The sequence below is a fragment of the Mustela lutreola genome, chromosome 2, assembly GCF_030435805.1.
Source record: "Mustela lutreola isolate mMusLut2 chromosome 2, mMusLut2.pri, whole genome shotgun sequence".
Classification (NCBI taxonomy): domain Eukaryota; kingdom Metazoa; phylum Chordata; class Mammalia; order Carnivora; family Mustelidae; genus Mustela; species Mustela lutreola.
Genome location: NC_081291.1, coordinates 59,583,647 through 59,605,672, shown reverse-complemented (window position 1 = coordinate 59,605,672; position 22,026 = coordinate 59,583,647). Strand labels below are relative to the sequence as shown.

General features: G+C 51.7%; 1 protein-coding gene and 1 non-coding gene across 8 annotated transcripts in view; both read left to right on the top strand.

Moving 5' to 3' along the window:
* Positions 1-7,337, top strand: part of CHCHD6 (coiled-coil-helix-coiled-coil-helix domain containing 6) — a 246,815-nt gene extending 239,478 nt beyond the window's left edge. For 6 of the 7 annotated variants that reach the window (XM_059161937.1, XM_059161934.1, XM_059161932.1 and 3 more), the window contains 2 exons: positions 4,322-4,457; positions 7,141-7,337. In XM_059161937.1, the coding sequence (XP_059017920.1) occupies positions 4,322-4,457; positions 7,141-7,169 (165 nt within the window). In that variant the 3' untranslated portion in view covers positions 7,170-7,337. Of the gene's footprint in view, positions 1-4,321; positions 4,459-7,140 lie in introns of those variants that run through there. The other variant, XM_059161936.1, reaches the window with a different exon arrangement.
* A 13,668-nt stretch (positions 7,338-21,005) lies between these two features.
* On the top strand, positions 21,006-21,078 carry TRNAK-CUU (transfer RNA lysine (anticodon CUU)). The gene has a single exon. It is a non-coding gene; the product is annotated as a tRNA-Lys (tRNA).
* The last annotated feature ends 948 nt before the right edge of the window (positions 21,079-22,026 follow it).

Genomic DNA, 22,026 nt, shown 5'->3' with positions numbered 1-22,026 from the left:
AGCAATGGGAGCATCCAAGGAAGCTCTTCACTGCTGGCCTTGATGGCCTGACTGTGGTGCCACTGGATGGGAAGGAAGGGTGTGTTTTCATTCCTGGCTAATGCTTTGCCTTTTTCAAGTATTCTTTATCACTGCTCTTATGGAAACAAGGAGATAGATCTCGGGTTCATGGGCAGCATGAAGGGAGAGGGGCTCCATGATACTGAATGCCCAGAGGTCATCATGACATTGCTGGTCTTTCTGAAGCCCTCACTCCCAGCATCTGTGCTATGCCCCTAGTCGGTCCTCTGGGGACCACTTTGCTGAGTGGACACAGTGATCTCTGCCACCTGCTTATCGTGAGCCCCACCTATAGCCATCACGCCAACTCTCAGGGGAGGCAGGGTGTGAAAGCCCTTTGTGCAGAGGAAGCAGTACTCAGCCATTTCTTCAGTGTGTGTGACACCACGTGACCGGAAAACATGCTGGTTGTTGAGGATTGCTGCCCACTTGCCGAGTCTCAGGCAGCTCTGCTCAGTCGGGCACCCCCTCCGGCCCCTGACCACACAGTGGGAAGTGGCAAAGCCAGAACCTTCCCCTGGGTTTGGGGCAAAACGTGTGTTTTCCCATTGGTCCACAGGGCGTCACACTCATGGGTCTGCTGGATCCTGGGAGAAAATAGACTGTGATGGGTACTGTAAGACTCCTGGGGACAGAGGCACCAGTGAGACCTGGGCAAGATCTGAACAGGCTCTGGAAGATGCTAGAGCTTAGGTTACAGGGAGAGGGACATGTTCAGAGAAGTCCCGCCTTTGAGCCGACCACTGGAGTCCCAGTGTCAAAGCCTCCTCGTCTGGACCCTTCACCAAGTGCCCTGTAACCCCACCCTCTCTTCTTCAGCTCTCCTCCCACCCTAGCCCGACCACTGACAGCCAGGTTGTTGGTGAGAGTAGCCCTTCATGACACACTCTGTCATACACATGCCTGTCTGGCCTTCATCAGCCTAGGGCAGATGCTGTTCCCATTTGCAGGTGAGGAAGGTAAGGGCCAGAGAGGTGAGCCCCCTTCCTCAGCAATGTGCTCTCGGCCTTCTCACCTGGGTGACGTTAACCCCCTCCAAGCCACGTGGACCGTTAGGTCTAAAGCACGGCAGCAAACTCCCCTCAGATAGGGAAGCAAGATTTATCTCAACCCCTGGAAAGTTCCTAGCAGGCTATGGATACATTTCTTGTGCATTTGAAAAGCAGCTCTTCCTAAGACTTGACTGTTTCTCCCTATCTGTGCTGATTGGTACGTGGTGTAAACAGGGTTGCTGTGGCCTGAGGCAGGGTGTCGCTATGCTTGGATAGAATGCACCTGATTTCAAGAATGGCTGGACCCCAGGCCCTGCCCTGCCTTGCTTCAGAGAAAGCCTTGTATTTGGAGAGCTGTGCTCTCACTCTCCTCCTATTTCATTCAGAGCCATTTAGTGGACAAACGGGTGAAATTTCTTCCAGCTGACATTTGCCTGCCATCCCATCTCCTCATATTGTTCCTGATAAATCCCAGAGGAGAGAAGCCTCTGGAGTCCCAGAGGTAATACTGGTGTGGAAGGGATGGATTTCGCCATGGCCCAGTTTCTCCCAAACTTGGAGCCCACTGAGGGTACTGTGATGTTTACCCACAAAATGCACAGGAGCCTCTATCCTGGGACCTGAAACCAAAGGAGGTAGGCACTGACGGAGAGGGACAAGATCTAAAATAACTACTCTACCTTTGCACAGCCTGCAAAGTGAAAGCCAGGGTCCCTGTGGCAGGTCTGGGGAGGGCGGGGCCGCTCATGGGGTCCAAACTAGGGCTCCAGGGCAACTTGGCCATACCACCTGGCCCAGGCCCCTCTTGCCCCACTTGTCCTGTTTCCCTATAGACCTGTAGGCCTCGTACAGACTTAGGGCTACAGCTCTGCCTCCACTGAGCCCGGCACTTCCACTGATCACGGATGCCAGCAGAGTCCCTGCCAAATGCTGGGTGGGAGCCAGGAACAGGACTCATGGGGGTCCTGTGATGGGGGGGATGCTTTCTCAGGAGGTACAAAAGGGGATGCCACAAAGCCTGTGCCCTCAGGAGCTATAGCAACAGGGACCAGGAAAGAGCCACAGAAAGATGTGACCTCATGGGCTTCAGCCCACCAAGAGCAGGTCTGGAGCTGGGAAAAAACAAGTTCTATCTTCCCCAGAACAGAGAACCAGAGAGTAAAACAAACAGGGGAGGATAGTTGAGATGGAGGGCTGAAAGCAAAAATCTGTGCGTTCCCAGTGTCCTAAGGGAGGATGGCAGAACAATTGGAAGTGAAGCAGTTAGCATAGCTATAGAGAGAATTTGTCCAAGATGAAATGCCCAGCAAAAGGCTGAAAATACACTTTGAAAGACTCACAATTAGATGCCACCAAGTCAAAGTGTTTTTAAATACAAGAATGGAGAGACAACCTACAAGCATTGGGGGGAGTCAAGGGGCACCCCAGTGACCCCAGTTCTGGGCACAGGCAGGCGGAACCCAGTAAAGTGGGTCTGGAGAGGAAAAGCGTGAATCCTAGGAGACCATCTGCCCCTCTATGTGCGAAGATTGGAGGCTAGTGCTAAGACAAGACCCCATATGTCCTAAGTAAGAAATCTGTAATACCTCATCCATGCCATGTGGACACAAGGCAGGACCGTGATCTCAAGGACTAGAGTGGCATGGTACTAGAGGACTGGCCTCAGCTCCATGGCTGCATATCCTCAAAGCCTAATAGAATCACACATTGTTGGGGCAGAGCCAGGCCAGCATAGCCTTGGGAGCCATCCTTTCTGCTCCCCTCCCTTCCAGGAGGAGGAAACCTCCATCTACCACCACCTATTCATTTTCCTTTCCTGAGAAAGCAGGCCTGAGGATGAAGGTAGCCAACACATGGGGATGGTGCAGAGGAAGGAAGAAGCACCCAGGCCCGCGTGCCCTTGTTGGTGGCACAGCAATAGCAGAAGTGCCACCTCCAGGCTAGTAAAATGAGATCAGTAAATACTGCATATCTTACCTGCTAAGCCGCTGAGTATTCCATTGCTTGCTGTTCTTAACTGATGAACTCGGTCTGTTTGAATTAGTTTAAAATAATAATGATGCTACTCCATTCCAGCACCAACTGCATGGCTGGATTTCTAAAATATAGAGACACTGGACTGGGAGAATGACGAACCCACAAGTCTCCCTGCTGCGTGACAGAGACAGAGCTACGTCAAGCATCAAAGTGACGGTCTCATGGCTGAGAACCTCCAGGAATGGCTTTCTGTATTTTTACAGTTCCTACCAAGTGCCCTGGCCATGAGTGGTATTTGTTCTGAAAGGTCGCATCAGGTGTCGTGGATCTGTCCCTGGCAGCGAAGGTTCCCGCGTGGACCTGGCCTGAAATACCAATCTGTGGAAACAGTGCGACCAAACCCACATAAACAAATATGTCTGCCCCCTTTCCACTTCCCAGTGTGCGACATTGGGCAGCTTACTTAATCCTCTGTATCTCAGTTACTTGATTTGCATCAAGGGATGAGAAATCATAGCACGTACCTCTCAGAGCTGCTAGGAGTCCAAGAGTAGGATGATGCCTGACATGCCTCGTGAGTGTGTGCAGGCGTGTGTGTGTGTGTGTGTGTGTGTGTGTGTGTGTGACACAGTGCACGCATGCTGGCGGGAGGGAAAGGAGAAGGGAGAGGGGGCAATGGAAGGAGTTGGGAAAGAGAGAAACTAGTCGCGCTGGTGATCTCTATTAGCATGATCTTTATTTCACTTGGTTTTGTTTTGTATTTTAGAAAACATACTCATTTTTTTTTTTTGTAGGTTATGAACCTACTTGGATAAAGGAAGAAAAAAAGAGTAAAGCATCCCCTCAGTACTGCAGAGGTGATCTCTAGGAAGTGAGGTTCTAAAAATGTTATATATATTTTTTAGACATTCCTATACTTTTCCAGGTTTCTTCATTGTGCATGTATTGGGTTTTGAAATCAGATTAACAACTTCATATGAAAAAAGAGTTGCAGGGTGTGTGATCACACAGTCACAGCCAGGTGTACCCCTGAGGCAGGAAGAGTCAGGTGGGGGTACAAGAGGCTTCCAGCTGGCCCCCTTAGGGCCAGAGCCAGTGTGGATCCCAGTCCCCTTGGCATCTGCTGTTGTGTGACAGCACTCAAGCCCCTGCGTCCCCTGGTTCTCTCTCTGAGGGGTAACTGGATGATGTCGGCCACCAGGTGCCTCGCCCATGGTATTGAGTGAGTGAGCTGATCGCCCTCCTGTCCACTAGGACCGAGCCTCAGGCACACCTGCTCTCTGTCCCTGCAGGCCCCGCAGGATAGAGCCCGTGTGCTCAGGGCTACAGGCCCAGATCCTCCGCTGTTACCGCGACCACCTACAAGAGGTGCTTCTGTGCTCGGACCTGGTCAAGGCTTACCAGCACTGCGTGAGTGCTGCCCACAAGGTAAGGCCATGCCCTACCCTCCCTGCCTGCGCCCCTGGGCTGCTGGGTGTATGGGGGCAGGGCACGAGTGCTGTACTCTCTTGGCCTGTCTTTGTCTGCTAAGTCAGACATGGTAACCCCAAGCCTCTGCCTTTTGCACAGTGATAGACTCAGGCCTTCAATTTCCTCTGCACTTCCTGGTTCAGCTGTTCTGCGTTGCTGATCCCATGACTGCTTTCAGATATCTGGGTTAGGAAAAGCGGGCCCAGGTACTGGGCCCCACTAGACTGGGTCCAGGAGCGGCTCTGAGTAAGCTCTGGGTCTGGGAGCATCTCTGGCTCCCATGTTCAAAGGACCAGTCATCTAGAAAAGGGCACGCATGTGCCACCTACTTCTTAACCTTTTAGCAGTTGGGGGTGGGAGCTCAGAGGAGGGCCCATGGTGCAGGGTAGGGGTCACAGAAAGGGCAGGGACAGCCCTAGAAGAAGAGCCTCTGGGTTCAGGGAGATGAAAGAGTGGTGTGGCAGGCAGGTGTGGCCTGCCTGAATGTGCGAGGGAGCGAAGGGTACCTCTCAGCCCATCTCTTCTGTGCTGGTCTGCAGGGGCATGCTGGCAGCCAGCCCCTGGTGAGTGGGAGGGGGTCATAGTGGTCCTAGGTCTCACACATCCCCAGCCCTCCTGCAGGGAAGCAGTGGGGTATCCTAGATGTCTGAGGTTAACTGTGGGCCTCCCCTGAGACCTGGTCCCAAGGTCTTGCCCTCCATCCCTGACCCTCCCAGCCAGTTCCCAGTCCTGTCCTCTCACCTCCCCACTGTTGCTCTTCTAGACAATTCCATCCCTCTTCCCAAGCCCAACAGTTCATAGCCCAGGCTGGACCTGGCCCCTCCCCATCATTCACTTGGGGCACCTGGCTTGGACCTCTCCAGAAGTCTGACACATTTGTTCAAAGGACTGGAGGATGGGACCTTCTTCCCATAGAAGAGCTCCTTTTGTCTGAGTAGGAGACAAGCTGCTGGAGGTAATGATGGTGGAGAGGCTGAGGCCAGAGGTCAGGTGGCCCTCCAGCTAGATCTGGCAATCTCCTCCTCAGTGGACCCGCCTCACCAGAACCCTCCTCACTTTGCTGTCAGCTTGGGACCTGGGAGGCGAAGCTGCTGCCACACTGGCTGCCTCTCCCAGACAAGGTGCAGGTGCCTGTCTGGGCTTTGAGGCCTGCTCCCTGGAGGAGGCGGTGGGACAGCCTGGAGCCCCGCAGCAGCTCCGCACGGCACTGGCTAGGCGCAGAGCCTGGGTAGATCACGATTCCAACCTGCTGTGGAGCACGGGAAGCTGTGCTGCCAATGGTCCCTGCAGCACAGAGCAGAGCTAGGCCAGACGCCCTGCACCGTACCACGTAGCTGTGGAAACAAGGGGCCCTCCCGCACCCCTTTATATCTACCAAGGTGCATGTGAAGGCTTGCACAGGAACCCTTGCCCTGCTGGGATCTGCAGGCCATCACCCAGGCTTACACAACATGCACCTAACTTTCTACTGAGCAAGAGACTTGGGGTCCTGCCGTGGCACCCCCTTGATTCACCACAGAGCACTCTGGCACCCCTCAGCCCCCGACCGCCCTCCCTTTCTTCTTCCTTCAGGCCCATGGCCCCAGGGTTTTCAGCCCCTCCCCCAGCAGAGTATATCTTTAACAAACACATCTCACCAATATATCTTCATTGCACTGAGGCAAAAATGTGATTATGAAGGAAGACAGATTGCATTTAACTCCAGTGTGTTCTATGTAGCTCTAGCACGCCTGAGAGAGGCTCTGGGGCACTGCCAGGCCTGGCTCCCTCCTTCCCGGCCCCCAGCCCCCATACCCCGGCGTTATTAAAGCCTAAATTGGAGACTGAGCAGCTGGCAGCAGCCGAGGCCGGCCCTGCTCCCGCTGCATATGCAGTGTTCCCTCGGAAGAAGCACACTCCCCCTACTCCCGCAGGGCCTCGGTGCACAGACACACACATTGCGCCCTTTGCTGAGATGCAGCAAGTGTTGCTGCCTGCTGCCAACTTCTGCCTCAGAAACCTCCTGGTGGAGCCAGGGATGGGGCCTTGAGCATCTCTGATAGGGATGTGCTTCTAGAAGCCCCAGGTGGCAGGAACCCTCATCTCTGGCAGACAGAGTCCTGCCTGGTTGGAAGCCCAGGGTGGGAGGCACCTCCCCGGAGCCCCTGCCAGCACCTGGGTGGTACCTTCCAAGCCCAGGGACGTGTACATGTGTGTGGACGTGGGCAGTGCTTCGGAGGCAGGTTTCCAGCAAGAAACAGCCTGATTGTGAGGGCTCTCGCACACCAGAGCACTCTCTCTGACTGGCTTCACTGAGAGAACTCTGAGTGGTTAAGTGAGATAACAGGGGAGATGTTGGTGAGGCAAGGCAGCCTTGGGCTGAGGCCTGCCCCTCTGTAAGGGGAGGCAGGGAGGTCAGATGGATACAGGGTCCATGTTAGCGGGCCGATGCAGGTGTGTGTTGGGTGGGCACCAGGCACGGAGGTGAAGAGAGCCAGTCCCAGGTCTCAGGGACTGGCTGGGGAGTACTCCTTCCATTGAGCAGTGACACTGATGGGGCATCCCAAGAGCCAGGGGCCCTCTTGGAGCTGAGGCCTGGAGGATGCACAGGGGTCCCAGCAGAGTGAGCGGTGACTGAACTATGACCTGTTCTCCTTTGTAGGGGTGAGGAGCGGCTGGCCCTGGCAATGACTTGGAGCCCTGAAGAAGGAACCAGTTATGGGACCACAGTCCACAGCCCCCTAGGCCACGGCCATTTTCTCCTGGGTGCCTATGGATGCCTCTGTGCTTGGGGCTGCCACGTGTGTGAAAAATAGAGTATGTGCCACTGTCCAAAAACAAATAAAGCAAATAAATGTCTTTGTTTTCAGTCATTCTCTCAGCTGGCAGACAGCCACTGCTGCCTCCTCTCTTGTACGTACCTGGGCTGGACCACGGCAATGCAGGCTGAATAAAACAGGCTGTTTCCCTTGGGGAGCACCCAGCCTAGCAGGGGACACAGATGTGGAAACCCACGATTATGCTGCAACAGCAAAAGGCCAGCCAGAAGTAAGTATGAGATGCAATGAAGGGAATGCAGTTCTTTCTAGGGATGGAACAGAGTGAACAGGCCAGCTTCCTGACAGAGGTGCTGTCTGAGCTCCAGTGTTGAAGCCGAATGGAGGACTTGCTGGGCAAGCCAGAGGCTGGGTGAGTGAGACCCTAGATGCCCGGCTCAGGGGGCACAGAGCATGAACAGCTGGGCTGTGCAGAGAGCAGAGTGGGGGCTGGAGGGGTAGCAGGGATGCCAGGCCATGGCATTGGGGGGTCCCTCTGAGGCCACCATGGTGGCTCTCGGTGAGGATGGGATCAAGTGGGGCTAGACTGAGTGCCAAGGAGAGCCCTGTGGGCACTCACGGGCATTTTAAATGGGAGACAGGTGGGCCAGGTCAGGGGACAGAGGTGAAGCTTAGGAGCTGAGATTAGCATTAGGGTACTGTAGGGGAGGATCAAGCATGACTTCCAGATCTCTGGCTTAGGTGCTGGTGATTCTAGGGGCTGAAATGAGGGACACAGGGACTGAGAAGAGCAGAGGACAGTGGGGTTTGGGATGGCTCTGCTCAGTGGGTGTCCACACACCAGCCCTCCAGTCCTTGACCTTCAACAGGATCCCTGCTGAGGCGCCTTGACCACACCCCAGTTGCACCCAGCCTGGCCCAGTGCTGTGTGAGGGAGGCAGCCAGAGGAGTTTTGGGCAGGGCTTCTGATGCACTCACTGCTCTGCTGGTGACCTTGGATTTCCTGTGAAAGTTCCTTTGGAGAGCCTCTAGCCATCTGGAGCTGAGAGCCTGGATCTTGACTCGGGCTTTGCAGCCCAGGCATCTCTGCTCATCCCCAAATTCTCACACACAAAGCTAAAGTTGAGGCTGGGGCTTGGCAGTGTCCTATTGTCTGGGCAGGTAGCACAAGGCAGCTTTGTTCAGCCAAGCTACATATTGGCTGAGAGGAAAGGAGCTTTGGGAGATGCCCTCTCTCCAAGTTCTGGGTCAGCTTGCCAAAACACACAAGGAGGCATTCAGAGGGCACACTGAGGTGAACAGCCCCTGTAGGTGGCAGGGGACCCTTGCCCCAACCTCCTCCCAGCCTCCTCCAGCAGCCCATGGAAGGGCTGGCCCTTTGTAAAGCCAGCATGGGAGGAGCAGGGTCACAGGTCACCTGTATTGTTGACCTGAAGTGACATCAGAGCCGTCCTTCAGCTGGAAGCTGCTAAAGACCTTCCCAGACTCCTTCAGAAGCCGCTGGCATCCACGGCTTTGCCCACCTTCCCAGTCCCACGGGAATATCTCCGACTCCGTCCTCCCACCCAGGAGTCCACTGAGGGCAGCCATCCATGCATGTGTATGTGTGTCTTGTGTGTGCACATGTGTAATGTGTGTACAGGTGCACGTGTGTATATAGATGCGTGCACGTGTGTGTACACGTGTGTCTGTGTGTACAGGTCTGTGTGCGTCTGCCCATCTGTGTGTGTGTATACAGATGCCTTTGTGTCTGTGTACACTTATGTGTATGCAACGGTCTATACATGTGTGCTGTGTTTGCACAGGCAGTCACCACGCTCACCACCTGCTAATACTACTGGGCTCTCTCCACCTGGATCTCAGCCATTTCCCCAACTTCCCCCGAGTCAGAACCAAGGTTCTCTTCTCAGATCCCCACCTCTTTCCTACGACTGGAGACTAATGGGTGTTTGTTCAGAGCCATTGTATCATTGTGTTGACGTGTGAAGGGGAAAGGCATGTGATCGAGCTGCAGGCTCTCTGTGCGTGTGTATGTGTGCACGCGTTTATGTGTCTCCTATGTGGACAGCCCTTCCACATGGCCATATGGGTAAGAGGTGTGTCCAACACTGCGTGGACCCGGAGGCAGACATTCCTGGGCTCAGGTCCCAGCCACGCGGCTGTTGAAAGGGAGTGTTAATACCCATCCTACCTGCTTGCTAGGGGATTAAATAAGGTGTTAGCTGTGACTTCCGGGGTCCAACCAGGAAACCCAAAAGCACTCCCATTATTTAAACATTAGGAGCTGTATACAGGAAATTGACCACAAAGAAGACAGAGAAGCTGAAAACCCAAACAGAATGGTGTGACAGCCCAGAAATTAGCTGACAGCGGGAAGTTCACATCACCCAGGGCTTCAGGGACCAAGGGAAGAGGCACGGTGACCCAGTGGAGGCTGATAGCACAGGAACCCTGCTCACTCGAGCTGGAGCCACTGAAGGGGCACTGCTATACAGGTGGTGGCTGCTCGTGGCCTCTCCTCTCCTCCCATCCTCTAGCCTCATTTGTGCTTCCCGTTAGCTGAACCTAGCTGGAAGTGGAGGGCAAGGCATGGCCCTGGCCCGCAGAAAGGGCTTCGGCATGACTCGGGGCTGCTGAGCGAGCACGTGTGCCTTTCCTCAGGTGCGCATATGTTGTGGGTACAGATGGGTGTGTACACATACCTGTGCATGCATAGAGCTTAAATTGGCATGTGATGGACAGCTTCCAGAGGAGTACCAGTCATCAGCCCTGTTGGGCACTCCCCACGTGCTAGGTCCTCTCACACCCTTTGTAAATGCTAGCTCTGTGGGGTAGGGCCATTGCCGCCCCAGCTTTTCAGATGAGGAAACCGTAACACAGAAAGTGGAAGCAACTTGTCTAAGAGTACACAGTATGCAGTGCTAACACTGCCTTTTTCTGGAGCAGGGGTCCTGACTGTGTGCTGGGCCAGGCCCAGGGACTTCCGTCTAGAGGCTTAACTCTACCTTGCTCCAGGGACCTAGCTGAAGGGGCCAATCCTGTACCTTTTCCCTTGTTTAGTCCCCCAGATGGGAGTGTGGACCCTGGCAAAAGGTATGGCTGGAGTCCATTCCTTCCAACGTCATTACTGACCTGGAGAGGCCCAGCAATTCCAAGGTAGGGTATGAGCTGGTATCATCAAGGCAGCAGTGAGTCCCAGGGCAGGATCTCTTGGAAGGTGCTCATTCATTGGCCTGCCCTATCTTAGCCACATGCCACCACCTCATCCACCCGCGAGTGGGTACAGGGATCACTGCAAACATCCCAGGCCAATTCAGGTGGCTGAGGTGGGAGTGAGAGCAAGGCATGAAAGAAATGTCCAATGTGCCCTGGACACAGGAAAGTCAGAGTGTCACACAGATGTGGAGAAGACCCTCCACTGAGGCCATTGCCAGAAGGCAGCTCACATGACCTCTCTTGGGGACACGTTTGGTGAAATGCATCAGAGGCCTTTTAAAGTGTGCAAATTCACCAAAACAAAACAAAAACCACTCCTCCAATACCACTCCCCCCCCCCCCCACATAATCCACCTGTGTGTTGTTTACAAGAGATCTCACCTGAATAAGGGCACAGGCTAGTTGAAAGCAGAAGCACAGGGGCACCTGGGTGGCTCAGTGGGTTAAAGCCTCTGCCTTCTGCTCATGTCATGATCTCAGAGTCCTGGGATCGAGCCCCGCATCAGGCTCTCTGCTCAAGCAGGGAGCCTGCTTCCTCCTCTCTCTCTCTGCCTGCCTCTCTGCCTACTTGTGCTCTCTGTCAAGTAAATACATAAAAAAAATCTTTAAAAAAAAAAAAAAAAAACAGAAGCACAGAAACAGAGGCATATCAGCAAACTCTGAGAAGGCTGCAATGGCTGTGTTACTATCAGCCCAGACTTTGGGACAAGGAGTGAATGCGCAACAGAGCCGGACAGTTCAAACACTAGCAAGGATGGCAGGCAGGAAGACTTGGAAATCCTAAAATGTGCATGCATCTCACTTGGCAAAGTAGACGAAGCAGGACTGACAGAACGAGAAGGGGGGAGAGCTAGATCCACAGACATCACCCATGACAGGGAGCTCAAACGCCCTCTGCCTGGTGAGCCTAGATCAATGGCTCTAAGGAACCCAGCGTGGAAACAGGCTCTGTGTCCTAGGATGTTTGTCCCGGCCTTTGCACAGCCTCTGGGACACCCACTCCACAGCATAATGTGGAGATTTGGGGCCTGGCCTTGGGGCCAGACAGACCCAGCACCTGCTCCAAGCCCCTGGTCAGCAGCTCCTAAGCCCCTAGGCCATTTCCTCTTCTGTAAAAGGAAGACAGTCATAAACGCCATCCTCTAAGGAGGTTGTGATGACAGGTATCCCATGGTTAGTGCTCTCTAAATGTGAGGGCAGAGGACCTACCACCCAGATCCCCTTTAAGGTCAGCTGTGGGCAGACAGCCCTTGCTCCCGAGTCCTCTCCCTCTGGAAAGCACCTTTGCTAGGGAGCCACCCCACCTGAGTCACACCCCAACAGCCCAAGAGATGTATCCAATTACTCCCTGATGGGGTAGGTGTAGAGACCCAGCTCCCATGCCCCAAGCTAGAGCAAGCTAGCAGAGTGTTCTGACCCGAGAGGTGGGCATGGCCTCATCGAGGCTGCTTGGCAGCCCTGCTAGAAGAAGCGGAGGCTTCTTCCTCTTACCCAGAAGTGTTGACCCCAAAGACACTCGAAGAAACATCCTGTAGGCTCATCTCTGCCTCAGAATTGGCTTCTAGAGAAACCCAAAGAGTTAACATTGTTCACGTTATCATATCTTAGGTACTGTGAAAACAATGGCAATATCTGCTCCATGCCCCCACGGGCTTCTAGTCTAGCAGGAGGAGGTAGTAGGAGTCATGTCATAATTCCAAAAGACATCAGAGGTCACTTGTGATGAGGCCCTTAGCGACAGCCCCCTGGGAGCTCTGAGCTCAGGGTGCTCAGGCTGTGGGGGTCAGGAGGGCTTCAGTGAGGAGGCTTAAGTCCTAGTCTAAGGACTGAGCCAGAGTTGGCCAGGTGAAGCCACTGCTTTGTTTACTGTAGTATTTATAGCAATGGCAAAATATTGGAAAAAATCTAAATGTCCAACAAGAGGGAGTGTGTGCTTTAAGTAAAATATGCTATCCGTAAGAGAGACTGTAGCTGCTAACAATGGTGGTATGGAATATATCAACATGGAGCTCTATGTACTCTCTTTTAAGAAATCAGTATATTACAGTGTGAACCCATTCTTTGGATGAAAATAATATGTGTTTTGTTTTTTAATCACTGACTGTGTTTCCCATTGCTCTCTACTGACCTGAACATTTTACTAGTCCCCAGGTCCTGTGCCCTCCCGAATGCACATGGCAGTATGCCCTCCACAGCCTGGGCCTTCGGGTCAGGGCGGCACACGGCCATCTCTTCCCGTGGGCTTCTGGACCCCTTGGGTCAACCCTTTGGCAGTCATAGACGCCATCCTTTAAGGGTTGGTTGACACCAACCCTGGGGCTAACCCCTTTGCCACCCGCCAAGCAGGGGCAGTGAGAGGGACAAAGCCTGCTAAAAAGGAGATTTCAGTAGTGGGGTAGGGAGGGCCCAAAGTGTGCCAGGAGGGACACCCCCAGAGACAGTGGCAGGAGGGGTCTCCCTTAGTTATTTCTATTTTGCACAGCCAGTGTTGGCATTGAATGCCTACGGTGTGCAGGCACTGTTTGAGACGCTGGAGATACAGCAATGAGGAGGAGGGGAAGGGGAAACCCTGCCCTCCAGAGCTTGGAGATCTGGAGGTAGGGACATAGAGAAGAGAAAATCAGTGATAGAGGATGCTATGCAATGGAGGGAAAGTATGGGGGCTGGGAGCACCAGGAGTGGAGGGTTCCTGTTTCCTGTGACGATAGGACACACCTCTAGCCCCCACTCCCTGGGGCTTCCCACACCCAGACAGGGCAGCTGCCTGCATCTCCCCAGCCCCCCCAAGAACGGCCAAATCCAGGTTGCTCTTAAGGAAAAACACTTCCACTTCATACCTGATAACCTGCCTCATTAAATTTAATGGGCTGGTTATTCCCGTTAAATAAACATCACCTAATTATGAAAAACATATTTGCTGAAATTCAACTATGGAACAGATAAACCAATTACATGGTTATTCAGCCTCAAAACACACTCAATAATGAAGCAGGGTGCAGACCACAGTAGGGAGGGCTAGTGGAACACTTGGAATCCAGAGCCCCCATTTACCCCCCACCCCCACATCCCCCGTCCCGCTTTGGAAGCTTGGCTGGCCTCAAGAATGCCAGTGTCCCTGAGAGCCAGAGTCCGGGCAGACTGGAACCCAGACTGGAGCCGCCTCAGCCCCAGTATCAGTTAGGACCCCTTTTTCACAAGTGACAAAACCATAGCTCAAACTGACTTCAGCAAGAAGAGTGTGTTGGCTCATGTGATTGGGAAATGCGGAAGGAAGCTTCAGGCATGGCTGGATCTGAGAGCTTACACACAGTGATGGGGACCTATTCTCTATCCTTCGATCTCTTAGCACTATTCCCCTTTGTGTCACCTTCGTTTTGGGGTTTCATGATTGGCCCCAGTGAGCCTGACCTTGTGAAGAGAGTTTCTCCTTCCCTCCAGCTCCAGCTTAGGGTTTATGGGCAGATAATAAATTGCTCTAGAGCTGACAAAGTAATATCAGGAACCTCTCAGGGAAGGCAAATAAACATGGAAAAAATGCCCCACATCCTTATGACTCATCAGGGAAATGCAAGGGAAAACCACAAAGAAAAACCTCTGCACACCCATCCAAAGGCCAAAAGCACGAGGATGGACACTACCAGGTGTTGGTGAGCATGAACAACCGCTGGGACCCACGGACACTGCTACCAGGCATGTGAAGTATTTAAACCACTTTGGAAAATGGTTTGGCCGTTTCTTATGAAGGTAAACATCCATGCAGCAGGTTTACTCCTAGGTTGCTATTCAGGAGGCTGAATATGTATGTGGTCTAAATGGTACCTGGATGGATGTTCAGGCTGTTTTATTCACAGCAGCCAAAGAGTTAAAGGAGTCCAAATGCCCATGGACAGTAGGAAGGGCAGGGTATAGTTTAATCATACAGAATACTGCCCAACAATGAAAAAGAACTAGAGCTCCCCATAAGGATACGTATGAATTTCATAGACATCTGGAGGGAGACAAGCTGGGCAAGGAGCAAACACTGCTCTTAGCTTCCTAACAAATTACCACCAACTTAGCAGTTTGTGGCTAGCTGCATGCCTTCTCACATGTCCCTGGGTCAGGAGCCCTGGCACAGCTGAACTGGTCCCCTGCTCAGGGAGGATCTCACGAGGCCACAATCAAGGTGTGGTCAGGCTGAGCTCCCACCAAGCTCACCTGGCTGTTGGCAGATCTCATTCCCTTGTGGCTGGAGGCTGGAGGCCATCTCCTAGCTTGTGACTGTCACAGGCCCTCCCTCAACGTGTTCTCACTTCTTCAAAGCCAGCAAGGGAGTTTCTTATAGGACCTAATAAAATCACAAAAAAGACAGCCCTTCACCTTTGCTCTATCCTAAAAGCAAGTCATACACTGGAGGGGAAGGAGTACACAAAAGTGTGACTCACTGAGGGGCACCCCAGGATGTGCTGCGACTGCTAGATGATTCCATTTGTAGCAAGTTAAAGAGGGAGAAGAAGGTGTTTCTAGATAGCCCTTGTGGAATAATTTCCACAAATCTGTGAGTAAGAGGAGAGAAAAAGAAAAAAAAGAAAGAAAGAAGGTTCAGAGCTAGGTGTATAGTTTGTATCTTTTGAGAAAACAGAGAGGCAAGAATATCCATGGGTGTTTGCATTTGCTTGTAACAGTGTAAGATATCTCTGCCAGGACACAGGGAAACTGGTAACTGTTTTTCTCCCAGAGCCAGAGTTGGGAGCTCCAGAGGGAGATTGACTTTTCATTGTGTATCCTTTTGTGCACTCTGGGATTTTTTTTTTTTTTAAATCATGAGCATATATTTTAATATTTAAAAGTCCTCTTTGAATTATTAAAAAAAAAAAAAAAAAAAGGCCAGACCTCGTGAAAGGTAAAGGCTTCTAGAGGCATCAGCAGCTGCTGCATTGGAGAGGTTGCCCTCATCCAACCACCCCCCTGCCCCCCACATCCCACCCTCAGTTTACAATGTTCAGGGGAGAGTGAGCTGTCAGTCTTGTGACCCCAACAGGTGAAATAATTTGCCAGGGTCATCTTGGCCAACTGGTTGGGAGAGCATACCTGAGAATGCACACAGAGTAAGGCAGAGCCAAGAAATAGATGCCAGCTGATGTCATTGAACCCCTGGATCCAGCCATGCCTGAAGCTACAGACCTCTTTGGACCTTACAGAGAAGCAAGTCAGCAAATGTCCCTTTGGATGAAGCAAAGCTAGACATTCGGCAAATCTGATTCTGTCCATTGTTTATGTCTAGTGATGTGCTGAGGTCCAAGGCCCATAAGCCCAGGGCTTCTCCAGACCAGGCTGGTGGGTGGATGCTTTAAGGTGGCCTTCCCAGAGGAGGAGGAGCCTGTGCTGGGGGTAGCTGGGTAAGGTCAGTATGATGACTTCATGGGGACAGAAGGCATAAGCATCATGTGCAAAGCTCATGGTGAATTAGGGAAATTACAAAGATTGCCTATGACAAAGCATGGAGCAACAGGAAGAGAGGGGGTGGAGGGGGCGAGTAGTATGGCCAGGGCTGCTGCAGAGGCCTGGTGTGCGGAGGTCAAGAGAAGGGACCGCAGAATGCTCAGCACGTCCCCTGGGATATGTCACGTCACTTCTCTGTTCCAACTTCCTCAGCTGCAGAATGGAGGCAGTCACAGCCCCTCCCTGCCTGGTGGTGGTGAGGGTTGAGAGAGGTGCCTCAGGGAGAGCTCTCTGCCTGGGGATCCCCGTATGTTTTCCCCAGTCCTCACAGTGGCCCTAGGAGCTGCAACCATTTGCCCCAGGATCCAGGAAAGGTACCAAGAGATAGACACATGATGAGAGCAGAGTCCTGCGACATAGGAATGGACTGGGCCCCCAAAGCTTCCACTCTTTTGGGTGGAGCCCCAGCTGTGATGGGGCCATTCCTCCGAGGGGAGGGCTTTGCCAAGAAGGATGTCTCAGACATTTAGGTCAAAAAGACTGCCCAGAAATTCCAACTCTCTCCTCATCTCCAACTACCATCTATGACCCTGACGGCACCCCCAGGACTGACAGTACGCAGCCACAGAGGTGTGCGTGGGCTGAGGCATGGCCTGGAGGTTCTGAAAGGGCTCTCTGGAGACAGGTCTGGGATCCAATGGCCAGGAGAGGATGTCTCCCAGCCAGACCCTCAGACACATGAGGCAGAGTCCCACCTTCCCTGCCATAGCCTCTAAATTCCCCACAGAAACCATGAGAGAATGAATGGTTGCTGTTTTAAGCCATTCGATTTTAGGGTGACTTGTTACAGCAACAGTTAGTGAATACATCCCACAAACCCTTATAGAATGTTGGCCTTGTATACTCCTTATAAGAAAGAACAGGCCCCACACCTGGCGCTCAGTCCTTTGGGCATCTGACTCTTGGTTTCAGCTGGGGTCATGATCTCATGGGTCATGGGATTGAGCCAGTGTCGACTCCAAGCTCAGCACAGTCTGCTTGGGATTCTCTTTCTCTGCCCCTCCCCTCACTCATGTGTGCCCCCTCTCTCTCTCCTCCCCCCACCAAATAAATAAATCTGAAAGAAAGAAAGAAGGCAGGGAAGTGAAGGGAAAGGAAGGGAAAGATGAAGCCCAGTCTTCATGGGACTTCCATTTGGTGGGGGCAGGGTTGGGGGCCGGATGAAAATAAGCAACTTAGAAAACATCAGGGGAATTAGTGATATAATGAACCTCACTGGAAGATGTGACTTGGGGGGCATTTTAAATCGGGGAATTGGGAGTTTCTCCAAAGAGGCAACATGAACTCTGCGGCCTGGGGAATGAGGAGACAAGGTCAGGAGAGGGAGGATGTGGCAGGGTGTCCTTAGAATTTCCTTGATGGCCTCTGCTGTAGGTGAGGTCTGGGCTGAGCCCAGTGTGGGGCCCAGACAGAAGCACCCTGCTGTGTGTCCCCTCCCCCACCCCACCTGGTCCAACCTGCGCCAGCCACAGGGTATAAATAAAGGAGGCCACAGGGAACAGGCTCTGCTCCACAAAGTTGTGCAAGCATCATAGCTGGCCCTGGGGTAAAACCAACAGCCAAGGATTGTTGTGTTTTTTTCACTTCTTTCTTTTTTCGGTTTTGGGATTTTTTGGTTTTTGTGGGGGGTTTTTGTTTTGTTTTTTTGTTTTTTAAGTAGGCTTCACACCCAGCACAGAGCCCAGTGCAGGGCTTCAACCCACAACCCTGAGAGCAAGACAGAGCCGAGATCAAGAGTTGGACGCTTAACCAAACGAGCCAAGGAGGTGCCTCTTTACCTTTTCTTTTGAAATAATTATGATCTGTAATAACGATAACTTCTCAGGAAGTTGGAAAGATAGTACAGTGAGGTCCCATGTATCTTCTCCTATGTTGCCCCAGAGGTTATGTCTTCTGTAACTATAAGACAATACGGAAACCAGGACAGTGACATTGACAACGATATATGTGTCCAGTTCTGTGTAACTAAGTGCTGGGTAACTAAGGCTGAGACTAAGATATAGACCTGTCCCTCCCCTTAAAGATCCTCTCCTGCTTCCCCCTTCCAGTCACAAACCCCCAACCCTCCCTCACCTGGCCAGATTTTCATCTGTTCCCCATTTCTATAATTTTGTCACTTCAAAAATGTTACATAAATGGAATCATATTATTTGCATTTTCTCTTACGGTTTAAGTCTGCCATTTTACCTGTTTTGTTTGTAACCTGTGGTTTTTTTTTTTTTTTTTTCTTTCAATTTTCTTTTTTCTGCCCTCCTATGGGTTACTTGAACACATTTTAGAATTCCATTTTGGTTATCTGTACTGTTTTTGAGTATATTTTTTGCATAGATTTGTAGTGGTCACTCAAGGATTACATTCTATATATGTCCTTACCACAGCCTACTGGTTTTTACCAGTTTGTGGAACGTGCAGAAATCTTTCCTGTCCTTACAGCCTGTTCCCCTCCACCATTTATATTGTAATTACTGAGATGCTCCCTCAAACCACTCTGGGACATGAGACACTGATATAATTTTTGCTTCAACAATCCAATGTAATTCAGAAGCTACAGAGAAGAAGTCCATTGTCCTTTCTTCCTTCCTGATGCTCCAAGAATCCTTCTTTTATCATTTTCTTTCTATTTAGATGGCTTCCTTCAGCCATTCTTTCACAGAAGGCCTGCTGGTAACACATTTTCTTGCTTTTCCTTCATGTGAGAGTGTCTTGACTTCTCATTCTTGAATGGCATTTTCACAAGCTATGGAGTTCACAGATGGCAGTTCTTTTTCAGGCCTTAAAAATGTCCTCCCATGTCCTTCTGGCCTCCAGGGTTTTTGGTGAGGAATCCTCCATATGCAAACTATTTGACCTTGACAGTAAGGTGTGTTTTCTCTGTTTCTGCTTTCAAGGATTGTTGTCTTCAGTTTTCGGAAGGTTGCTGATGATGGGCCTTGGGAGAGGTTTCTTTGGGTTCATACCATTTGGGGTTTGTTCAGCTTCTTGAATCTGTAGGTCTTCTGCCAAATCTGGGAGGTTTTCAGCCATTATTTAACTTTTTTTTTTGTCAGTCTCCCCACCCCACCTCCTTGTCTCCTCTCCTTCTGGGACTTTGATGACACAAATGTGAGCTCTTTCGTTATCTTGCACAGGTTCCTGAGGCTCTGAGCTCCCACCCCAATCTACTTTTTCTCTCTCTGTTTTTTGGACTGGGTAATTTCTATTGTTCTATCTTCAAGTTCACTGATTTTTTCCTCTTTCCCTCCTGTTCTGCCATAGAGCCATCTTTTATCCCTTTTTATCCAATTACTGTATTTTTAAAGAAACTATAAAGTATCTATTTGGTTCTTTATAACTTTAATTTCAGTCCTTGCCTCCACTGACCCCTTGGTGCTGGCATCTGTTGACTGTGTATTCTCAAGCAAGTTGAAGTTTCCCTGGTGCTTGCTAGGAGGCAGAGATGACTCTTCCAGAGGCCACAGCCCTGGAGAGAATCCTATGCTTGGGACATCATCTGTACACACAGAGAAGCAGTTAGGGTCCAGAAGGCCTTGCCTGCCCTTCATACAGGCTTGCTTATTTTGGTAACCATACCTGGGTTTCCTAATGCCACCCTTAGCTCCAGAGGGGTCCCTAATACCCACCTGCTAACTGCCACATTCTACCTCAAGGCCACAGTGACTGGTTCAAAGGGGCTATATGATGAGCTCATCCCACCGAGGCTCAATGCTGGAAATTTTCTTGGAAATGTTGGGAAGTAAGTACCTGGAGCTGCTGAGGCCACCACTTAGAAGGCCTGTGTGGGTGTGACCCAACTGGTAACCAGGGGAGCTCTGGGGAGAGAGCTCCAGGGCCCAATGGCCACTCTATGCCTAAGATCCACACACACTCAACTGATGCTCACCTGAGCCAATACATGTCCCTTGGAGCTTAAGCCCAGTTGTATGTCTGTCACCTGATATGCAAAGCCTGACTGGGGAAGGCAGGCCAGGAGCAGTTGGCCTGGGAGAGACCGAGAAGGCTATGGCTGGGTCCCAGCAGCCTTTTCTTCAGAATGCCTCTTGCTGGGCTGAGCCCCTCTCTTATCTGAGGGGACCAAAGTCGTAGAGTGTGGAGATGGCTCTGTGCTCAGCCCTCCATGGGTATCACCTTGTCTCTGGTCTCTTGACAGACCTCCCCATGTCCACGCCGGGCCCCCAAGCCCCTCTCTTCCAAGTGGCCAGAGTAGGCTTGCCAGAATATATACAATTGGCAGCTGCTCCTCACCCCCCTTAGCCCACAGCAGCTGCCAGTGGGCCAAGTCTGATGACATCTACCCACAGCAAGACACCCCACTGTGCTGCACGCTTGGGGCCAAAACAGGCTGGGTATTCTCCAAACGTCAAGGAACCCCCGGGGAGCACCTGCTCTCTGCCTGCTCCCAGCATGTATGCACATGTGCACTGACCATGGGGGTGGTGGTGGAGGGGTTCTATGTGTGGACAGAATCCCCTGCAGGTTCTGAGAAGTGAAGCACTCCTCCCTCCTTCCCCAGATCCCTCTAGGCCACAGCATGGAGAGCCAAGTGGGGAGGGGCCGGGTAGGAACTAGTGACTAAGGAGGGTCCCCATATGCTCAAGGCAGGAGGTGGCAGGCATGAGAGAAGTAAGAAATGAATGGGTTAGAAATATTTGGGGATGGGGCGCCTGAATGGCTCAGTCGTTAAGCATCTGCCTTCGGCTAAGGTCATGATCCCAGGATCCTGGGATCAAGTCCCACATCAGGCTCCCTACTCAGAGGGAAGCCTGCTTCTCCCTCTCCCACTCTCCCTGCATTTCCTCTCTCGCTGTCGCTCTTGGTCAAATAAATAAAATCTCAAAAAAAAAAAAAAAAAAAAAAGAGGGGCACCTGGGTGGCTCAGTGGGTTAAAGCCTCTGCCTTCGGCTCAGGTCATGATCTCAGGGTCCTAGGATCGAGCCCCACATCAGGCTCTCTGCTCAGCATGGGAGCCTGCTTCCCCCTTTCTCTCTGCCTGCTTGTGATCTCTGTCTGACAAATAAATAAATAAAATCATTTAAAAAAAGAGAGATTTGGGGGTGCCTTGCTGGCTCAGTTGGTAGAGCACGTGACTCTTGATCTTGGGGTCATGAGTTCAAGTCCCATGTTGGGCATGGAGCCTACATCTTAAAAAATTGTGCAAAAAATTATATATATATATATAAAATTTTTTGCACAATATATATATATTATTATATATATTATATATATATATATTATATATTATTTCTGAGCTGAGGGTGAGGGACAGGCAGGAGTCAGGAGACTCAGGGCCAGGGATCAGTGGTCATACTCCAGAAGCCTGGTGTGCCCAGGACCCACTGTGCTCCCGCAGAGACTCTTCCTCACCCATCAGCAGTGGGGGCCTGCCTCATGGAGAGAAGGCACCCTTGAGTCTACTTTTGCACAAAGCTCGGAGTTGCCAACATGCAGATGCGGCCCCTGGAAGTGCTCCAGTGGCGGGAACGTTGGAAAGTACTGAAAGAGCCTCCTCACCAAACATTCCAGATCAGAACCACGTTTGCACAAATTGTTCCCTGCTGTCCAATGACTCCCATGCCCCCTTGAACTGCATCAGCACCCAGAAGCAAAATCCGCACAGGAAACCCAGAGAGGGAGAACCCAAGCAGCCCAGTTGACTTATGCCCCCCATGTGATGTGGGATGAAGAGCAGTGGCTACAGACCTGGGGGCATACCCCAGCTCTGCCTCCCCTCCTTTCCTGCATGGGATCCGGGCCTTAGCTCAGAGCAAAGCTTAGGCAAGTGTGCAGCTGGGTCAGATGGGAGCCCCAGAGTGCAGAACCCCGTGCACTGGACTCATCCCAGCAACATTTACTAGCTTTTGTCTCTCCAACAAGCTGTCCATTGGGGTCTTCTCCCTGTGTTCCTGCTGGATTGTTGCCTTTTGCTTTATTGATTCTTGGAGTTCCTTCCCTAGCCCACATCCACAGCTTTCGTGAAGTGTATGTGTGTGTTGCAAATATCTTTTCCTAAGTCCCGGCTTGCCTTGCCATTTCCTCTGTTGTAACTCTTGGTGAACAAAAATGACCAATTTTAAGTA